This window comes from Galleria mellonella, unplaced genomic scaffold (genome assembly GCF_026898425.1).
Source record: "Galleria mellonella isolate WM207_F2 unplaced genomic scaffold, CSIRO_AGI_GalMel_v1 utg352, whole genome shotgun sequence".
Classification (NCBI taxonomy): Eukaryota; Metazoa; Arthropoda; class Insecta; order Lepidoptera; family Pyralidae; genus Galleria; species Galleria mellonella.
In genome coordinates, this window is record NW_026442084.1 from 6,174,306 (window position 1) to 6,183,585 (window position 9,280).

The 9,280-nt window shown below is 32.6% G+C and overlaps 1 protein-coding gene across 4 annotated transcripts; it reads right to left on the bottom strand.

Moving 5' to 3' along the window:
- Positions 1-3,425: 3,425 nt before the first annotated feature.
- On the bottom strand, positions 3,426-8,784 carry LOC113514761 (facilitated trehalose transporter Tret1-like). 4 transcript variants are annotated; one of them, XM_052897156.1, is made up of 4 exons: positions 8,694-8,784; positions 7,940-8,078; positions 6,951-7,136; positions 3,426-3,907 (listed from the first exon to the last, which is right to left on the bottom strand). In XM_052897156.1, exons 1-4 carry the CDS (start codon positions 8,718-8,720, stop codon positions 3,792-3,794), a joined length of 468 nt encoding a protein of 155 aa, XP_052753116.1. In that variant the 5' UTR covers positions 8,721-8,784; the 3' UTR covers positions 3,426-3,791. The 4 variants fall into 4 exon arrangements, with proteins under 4 accessions (XP_052753116.1, XP_031765595.2, XP_031765594.2 ...); XM_026898859.3 differs by lacking the exon at positions 3,426-3,907 and having other exon boundaries at positions 4,362-7,136; XM_031909735.2 differs by lacking the exons at positions 3,426-3,907; positions 7,940-8,078 and having other exon boundaries at positions 4,358-7,136; positions 8,694-8,778.
- Positions 8,785-9,280: the final 496 nt, after the last annotated feature.

The following is a 9,280-nucleotide window of genomic DNA, read 5'->3' on the forward strand; positions in this document are numbered from 1 at the left end:
CTGCCAAGTGTAACAATTATTGGATAGGTCTCTCTTATGGGGGAGGCCTATATTCAGCAGTGGATAGTTAATGGCTGATATGGTGATGATGATGATTGCTAATTTAATAGTGGTTTATTTATTGAGCAAATAACTCACTGAGATTGATCAATGAGCTTTGATGTATTTCTGTTTTGTAAAAGCTTTAAAAGCTTCAAATTCCTCAACGGGCTATGAAGAGGGCTATGCTCGGAGTTTCTTTGTGTGATCCGAAACGAGGATATCCACAAAATAATTAAAGTAACTGACATAGCCCGAAGGATATCATATCAGGATTCTTATGGTAGTCTAATGGGGGAGGCCCATGCACAGCAGTGAAGAGATAAGGGCTTAGCTCATGATGACGATTTGTAGGAATTTTTCATTATCAAAATAACGTCGAGTGAAACCTAATAATATAACTAATATATGAACAGTGTGTGACTGTGATAGGAAAAAGCAATTCTATGCAATATTCAAAATATAATTAAAGAATCACTTCTAGTGCGTTTTGGTAAATGTAAAAAAAATATTTAATATTTTTTTGCGACATTTATAAAGATTTTCATCCTTGTTCATAGCTACTTTGAAGGAAATACGTAACGTTTTATTTCAATTTATTTATAAATTGATCTATACTTTATGCTAATGTATTTCACTTGAATTTTCTAATTGTCGTTGTATATTTTGATATGTTTGGTGCAATAAAAGGTTAAATAATTATATTAAAAAAGATCGCTGTCCGCTTTACATTTGCACCTTTCCGCCTTTACGGCTCAAGTTTCTTTATGAAAACAAATTACTATATTCGACCTAGTGCGTTCTTCCCCAAACGGGTGACAAATGTAGCTGTGAATAATAGTGCCAACATTAGATAGGCCACGTTGGGTAAATATCTATAAAACTAAATATACAATTGTATAGAAAATATGATTATTAAATATCCAATATCAAGATTAATGTTCCGATTGATCTGTTTATATATTTTTTTTTTGAAAATTAACCTTGCCTGCGTTATGGATATGCTGGCGAGGCACCAGTGAAGGATGATAGGCGAGAATGAAGCAGGTCAGTTGGCCTATTGTGATGAATAAATTAAAAAATAACCACGATGGTTTCCAGGGGGTAGTAGGTCGGCCTGGGTCTGTTAGATCTCACTACTAACAATCCCTGTCCCCTCCGTCTAAATGTAGTTAGTAATAATTATATTAGTTGTATATTTTTTTTTTTTATGGATGAAAATAGGACAATACTGTGCTGTCGATACGCGGTGACGGGGAACTAGTGAGGGATGATAGGTGAGGATGAAAACAGCTGATCACTTAGCCGATCGTGATGAATTTGCTAGGAATTAAGCACGATGGTTTCGAGGGCGACGCGTGGAAGCCAACCTGCCAGTGTTATATTGTTTATAAAAATACTTATATGTACCATTATTGACCTAAGTTTAATTTCTAATATATTATGGCCTATAAAAAAAATAGTCCACCTATAAAATACACCTTTTTTTTATACAACTTAGAATGGCAAACAAGCTGACGGCCCACTTAATGGAAAGTAGTAACCGTCGCCTATAGACATGAGCAGCACCATGGACATAGCAGAAAATATTGTTTCGCCCATGATACCACCCATGCGTTGCCATTCCTGAGGACTCAGGTATTATTCCTCTATACTCTTCAAACCGAAACACAGCCATGCAAACACAACTTTTTCACGGTTGAAACACGAATGGGACACAGTTACCCAAGCAATCGACTTTTGTACAAAGTCTCCCTCTATAGAAATATCTCAAATATTTCAAAACTATGAGATGAGAGTTCTCAAAAGTGTTAGTGTTGTAACTATTCTGAATAAGACGTTACGCCCTAAATCGTTTAAGTTAGCAAGTCAAGTTCGCGAAACTTTCAAATTGTTTTCACAATTAAATCTTCTGTTTCACTTTGGTTGAAATTAAATCTTTCACTAATAACATTTAACTGTCATCGACTTGTAAATTGTAAAAGATTTCTTTTATACAATTTAGAATGGCAACATCCTGACGGCCCACCTGATGGAAAGTGGTAACCGTCGCCGATAGACATGAACAGTATCATGGGCATAACAGTTTTGGTGAATAGTAAGATATGTAGAGGTATGAGACACCTAGTCTCATCATCACCAAGAGTTTTCGAAGAGTTTTGTCCGTACGCGGTCACCACTTTAGAACCTTTCTTAAATAAAAAGAAACACATCGGAGTATATACACCATGAGTGAATTTACAATAAAAAGGGTACAGATGTAATAGCACTTGAGTCCATCAAATTTTAAATTAGGAATGGCACAATATCGGAACAAAGGTACAAACACACAGACTGATAAAATTTCTTAAAAAATATTGTTTTATCGTCTATTGATTTTATTAAGACCTACTTTTTTTATATACAACTTAAAATGGCAAACAAGCGGACGGCCCACTTGATGGAAAGTGGTAACCGTCGCCTATAGACATGAGCAGTACCATGGATATAACAGAGTATACGGTTACGCCCATGATATCCCCCATAATTCCTGAGGACTCAGATGTTATTCCTCTGTACCCTCACGACGCCATACACCCTTCAAACCGAAACACAGCCATGCAAACACAACTGCTTCACGGTAGAAACACGAATGGGACAGAGGTATCCAAGCAATAGACTTTTGAACAAAGTCTCCCTCTGTTACATACTGCATCTGCTACATCTGCTACTTTAGTATTTTTTCTTAAATATGAGAGATATATGTACAAACATTTGGTTTAGTTATAATTTTTATACAATATATAATAAAAGCTTATATAGTAGATATTGTATTTATATACCATAAAATTAGATACTCTGGTTTTACGGCAAAAGATAAAATATTAAGTGCAAAATGAAATTGGTGGTTTCAACGACGTTAAAATTTGCAAGTAGCTCTGATAACTTAGTCTATGGTTTTCGATGTTCTATAAAGTTGTATATAGCTAAAACATGGTGAGATTGTAGGATTGTATTCCAGTATAATGAAATATTTATTTTCAACCAGAGAGAGACTTTGTACAAATGTCGTTTGCTTGAACACCTCTGTCCTATTCGTGTTTCAATCGCGATACAGTTATATTTGCATGGCTGTGTTTCGGTTTGAAAAAATGAAACTGGGTACAGAGGTTGGCGGGTAATATGGGCGAAACAGTATAGGGTAAAAGTGGGAGAGACGCCATACTTTTTGAAAAAAAAAAAAGGGTTACAAAAAATAAAAGCTTTTTTTTTTTTTTTTTTTTTTTTTTTATACTACTTAGAATGGCAAACAAGCTGACGGCCCACCTGATGGAAAGTGGTAACCGTCGCCTATAGACATGAGCAGTACCATGGACATAATAGAGTACTATAGTAAAGTTGTTTATTTTTAATACTCAAGGCAAATATGTTTAGCTTATTATCATAGCAATACTTTTTGTTTTGGACTGTATTTAAAAATAATAATGAATGAAAAATGAAAGTTAGGAACTGGCCATCTCTCCCACACAGTGTGGGTGAGATGCCACATGGTATGGGAGAGATGCCATTAGAGTCTTTGTACATGAATTACAATTTATTCTGTTTTTTTTTTTTTGGTGCGCCATTTCTTTTCCACAATTATTACAATGCGGAGAGTACATTGTGCATGACTAATGTAGTCATTTTTGACAAGAAGAACATTGAATCCAATCAACTTTTTTTTCGTCAGGAAATAATTTTTCCAGCACTCAATGCACACGTTATTATCATTTTCAATCGAGTTGGATGCATTTTGTTGTAATGATGATGATGCAGATGCACCAGCCAGCTTGCGCTTTTGCTTCTCCTTTTATTAATTTAATATTAGCTGTTTTCTTGTGGACGTTATCTGAAGATGTTAACACACAAGCAAATAGTTTTCTCTTCACAGTTGATCGTGATAACTTTGGTATTAGGTTCGTTATCTCTAGAATCTTTGAAGGTACAGTGTTGCCAGTACTAAGACGCCTAGATAAGGTACGAATTGGTATCTCATAGCGTCTTTGTGCCTCATTTTTTGATATTTCACCTTTTTTACCTTTTCCATTGCCAAACCTAAGTTTTCTTCGGTCCACTGACCTCTGACCACTATGTTGTTCCTAATATATTTTCTTGGCATACTGCATACTTGACATATGGCGTAATACATAAAAATAAAAAGAAAATAGTTGAACAATTACATAGTAAAAACAGCTCAAGTAAATGATGGCATCTCTTCTCAGAATGTGGGAGAGATGCCACATAGCTCAAACTATGACTAAATAAAAAAACATGATAAAATACTAAATTCTTTAATTAATAACACTTTCAGCAATATATTAAACCAACACATTGCTGACTCTTTGTTTTCATGAATTATGTTCACCGAAACCATAATTACACGAAACACGTAATTCTTAGCAAAAAAATTCTGCGACAAAACATTCATTCCTCAACATCCAGTTACGACCGCGTGCAGCCGAGCAGGTACTGACAAGTCTATGGAGAAGCGTCCAAAAGCTGTCGAGCACAGTAAGAAATATGCATTTATTTCTTTCCCACACGGAATTAGCGAGGGTATGGCATCTCTCCTCATATGGCGTCTCACCCACTTTTACCCTACTCAGGGTAAAAGTGGGTGATAGTTATAGGCGACTGTTATCACTTTCCATTAGGTGGGCCGTCAGCTTTTTGCCACTATAAGTTGCATAAAAATCTTTTTGGTTCGTTACTTCTTACACATGGATCTTAGAAGTAGAAAAAGAAATGAGCTGTTAATTTGGTTGTATTGATTGTAATTTTCACTGAAAATACAGTCAATATAAAGAAACGTCTCTACTTTTTTTTGATAATGGTAGGTAATATCCGTAAACAATGTATGTTTGACGAAATAACGAGACCTACATAGACTTTCGGTAGTATAACTAAAAAACGCGTCCAATATAGTGCAGTAGCTTTTGCGGATAAACGGATAAACAGATAAAATCTATTGGTATATTAAAACGCCTCATACTAATTGTAATATATAAATTGTAATATCTATATATACTTACGATATCTATATACGGTCCAATAATGAATAAGTTAAAAGTCTATCTTCCAAAAAGTAATATTAGATAACAAACTTCTAACATATTCAAAAATAGATATCCGACCTAGTGATGAATTTTTTTTCGCCATCAATATACAGAGGAACTCGATATATAGATATCGGATCGGTATCCATATCACCCATACCTAATACCATAGGAGTAACATCTGAGTCCTCAGGAATGGCAACGCATGGGCGAAACAGTATACTCTGTTATGTCCACGGTACTGCTCATGTCTATAGGCGATGGTTGCCGCTTTCCATCGGGTGGGCCGTCAGGTTGTTTGCCATTCTAAGTTGTATAATTTGCAAATAAACGTGGCGAAGTGTTCTTACGTTCAACTGAGGGTTTTACAAATTTAAATGTATAAAATCTTACATTAAAAAGACACGTGTGTAATTTTTTTTCAATAAGTATTATGATACTTATAAATTCATTGTATTTACAACAATATACTCTATCTGTTATTTAAATTTTGGATTCTAATATTATTAAATAAATTGCATTTTTATCCTCAGTTTTATGTTTATCAAAATCATTTTGCATCAATTTGCATCAATAATGCAAATAAAGAATTTATCTATCTATCTCATGAATAATTTTCATATATATGTAAAAATGCACACTATCTTTATTCTATAACTATAATAACTTAGATTTCATAATATCTTAAATATCTGTATATATTTGTAACTACGTAGTCGGAGCAAAATGTATTATATATTTTTAATCTTTACGGACATGGTTTTAGTTTATCCTCTAACATTGGTTTTACTTCTAAAGCTGTTCTCTTTATTCCTCTAATATCATCCTCTATATCTTGCAATGTTCTGTCTTTAGTTTCTGGTAATATGAAATATAACACAAATATAGTTAGTAACAAGCATACACCGTATATCAAATACATTCCATGCAAACCTGTTCTATCTATAATTACTGGTGTAAATTTCAATGTTATGAAAAAAAATGTCATAAAAGATATTCCCGAAACACTGGGCGCTAAGTCTTTATATTCTAAAGGAAATATTTCTCCCACAATATTGTAACAGACTGGTATGAGACCTATATAGGATACAAAACTTTGTAACATTACTATAAAAAGTATAATCCATATTGAATATGATGGAAAATGATATAACGACTTCAAAAATGATGTCAAACTTATTGCCAGCATGAGTACAGTTGATAATATTCCTGTAGAAAAAAGTACCGTCCGCCTTTTTAGATTGTGTATTAAAAAAACAGATATGATTTGTGCAATCGTTGTCGATAAATCAACAACTACCGTACAATAAGCTGCAGTAGCTTCGTCTTTTACTATTTCTCTCAAAATCTCAGTAATATACGTATAATAATAAACTCTTCCGGACGCATCTACAGCTAATATTAAAAATGTCGCCAAAAGAAAAGATTTGACAAAACCTTTATCACGAAAAACGTAAAATAATTTAAGTACAGCACTACACTTATTTCTTTTATTCTTTAGCGTTCTTCCCGCCTGAGCTGCTATTAAAATCTCCAATTCGTTCTCTTTTTCTGTCGACTTTCCATGCAACCAATAGAAAGCATATTGGCACTCCTCAATCTTTTCTTTTAAAGCCAAATACGATGGACTCTCTGGCCAATACCAAGTATTGATCATAACAATTACAGGTGGAAATACAGCGAATAAAGATATTTGTCTCCAGGTCCAATATAATGCAAGTGTATGACATGTTAAGATTCCTACTGACATTGCTACCTTCTTCATTGCTACTATATAACCTCTTCTTTTCGGGTCACAATATTCGCTTGCTATAATGCAATTAATTAATACTCCACCTAAAGTCAGTCCTTGGATTAATCTGGCGATGAAAAGCATGGTTACGCTGTTGGCGAAGAGAATAGTTAACCATCCCACAACGATTGTTATGTTTATACCAAAATGTGTCTTTCTTCGACCAAATTTTTGCATAATTGGTGAGAGTGTGAAATATCCGATCAATCCCGTGATACTGTTGCAAGACGCTGAAATAAGTAAATTTATATTAGAATTTTTAAATTACCTACTACATCTACTGAATAAATTAGTAATGTTAAATAAACTACTTAACATTACCAATTTATTAAGTAGATACCACAGCCAATGATTTAAAAATACTAAGATAATACCAAAGAATACTAAAATAATACAAAAGAAGGAAACTGTTTATAAATGCTAACCTGCCGGCGCATTTTCCAAATCCGCTCAGTACAATTACTTTTTTTTTTAATTTTAAGGGTTTTTACCTTCTTTGCGTATATCAGCTCTGTCGTACACTGAATTGATTTCTCGAAAGTATTATCTACTTTCCTTAAAGAGAGGAATTAATGGGTATTAATAATTTACAGAGATATTAAAAAATTTCTGATTTGAGTTCAGCTAATATATATTGAATAAGACCAATATTTAATTTAATAGTCCTCCACACATTCCTTAGTTTCACAAAACTAAGGAATGTGTGGAGGTTCAGCCTGAATAGTTTTACGCCAAATACCTTTTTGTTTTGAAATTTCGTTACAGTAGTGAAAATCTATGTTAACTATTATTTTGTGGTTGTATGTGCACGAGATATCAGTACAGAATAAGAAAATAGCTTGCATGGCGTTAAAAAAGTTCGAGTTATGATGTTTGATCATGATAATCTTCAAAACTGCTTAAATGATTTTAACCAAATTTTGAAAATATGTTTTATGTGCTGATTTGAGAGATAGGATTTTTTTCCTAAATAAATAAGTTTGATAGATAAATGATACTGATGTCGAGAGTTTGTATTTTGTTTTAAGATTACCTAACCAAGAAGCTTCATCAGGTGTAGCCTTGATGTCGGTAGTATTCGAAGATAGCAGCGCTGGATTTAAAACTGATGGAAATGTTGCTATCATGCCTTCACAAAAAGCATAAAACACGAAACCAAATGCTACAAAACACTGTAACAGGAAGGTAATTTACATTAATATAAATTATAATGAATTGTTTAATTTTTTACATGTAACTTAAAATGGCAAACAAGCTGACGGCCCACCTGATGGAAAACGGTAATTGTCGCCTATAGTGGAAATAATAGAGTATACTGTTTCACCCATGATAGGGTGTAAATTCAATATGGATTTAATTTACATTCCGCATATAAAATTGCTTTGGTAAATTATATAATATAAAAACTCAAGTTGTTTTAATATTTAATTTTCGGAGATGGGATACATCGTTTATCAGCATCATATTATATAAAGAATACGACTATATTACTTAATTTTTTACTTGGTATTCTTTAGTTTATCTTTAACTGTACAGTTAATACTCTTGTTCTACAGTTCATTACCATTATTCATACCATTCTACAGTTTTCTTTCAGCTTCTCAAAGGTTGACTGTGAGAGATCCCTTTATGGGATAAGTCTGCTATTATAAATCTTTTGATATATTCCGTATGAATTACGTACAATAAAGATTTTACAATACAATACAATATTACTATTGTTTTTAATTAAAGCCAAGAAGCAGGCATACTCATAATACACGAAAAAAATAATAAAATAATCATACCTGTCTAATCAAGTATTTGTTGCCCATTGTTGTGAGTTTGAAGCCATAAATTTACAGGATGACAATGTTGCGACACCAAGTATTGTATTGAGGCTTTTACTGAAACTTGAATAAAAATATCTTGTTAGTACATTGTTTTAGTAATAAAAATATTTGGCTAAATTAGCCTTTTTTAACAATCTCTCCAATTTGGTCGCTGACAGGACTGTCCATAAATGAGTGTCAATAAATGATTTTTTTTAATAATAAATATATGTGTATATGTATAAATATTTCAGATATTTTGTATAAAATGTATTATATTTAGTATTTTAAATTTGATACAAGTATTTAATATAAAGATTAATTTAAAACAATTTAATATTAGAATGTATGACATGTTAATTATATTAAGATTGTAACTTAACAGTTTCGTTATGTTTGATAAATACTGCCTACAAATACTTGCATACTATTCAATAAGACGAAACATGTTGAACATTAAAAACTAAATTGTAACATTTTATTATGTAACCAATGTCTCTGGAAAATAAATTATTTTTATTAGCATCATTTCCATGTGCATCTAAACTGACGTGTCTTTCTTA

What these genes read in the sequence shown, in the direction of transcription:
- LOC113514761 (XM_026898859.3), bottom strand. Translation starts at nt 8,720, where the DNA reads ATGGGCAACAAATACTTGATTAGACAG. An exon ending in ACAAATACTTGATTAGACAG is followed by an intron (nt 8,079 to 8,693) that starts GTATGATTATTT and finishes TTCCTGTTACAG; the next exon opens with TGTTTTGTAGCATTTGGTTT. An exon ending in TGATGAAGCTTCTTGGTTAG is followed by an intron (nt 7,137 to 7,939) that starts GTAATCTTAAAA and finishes TACTTATTTCAG; the next exon opens with CGTCTTGCAACAGTATCACG.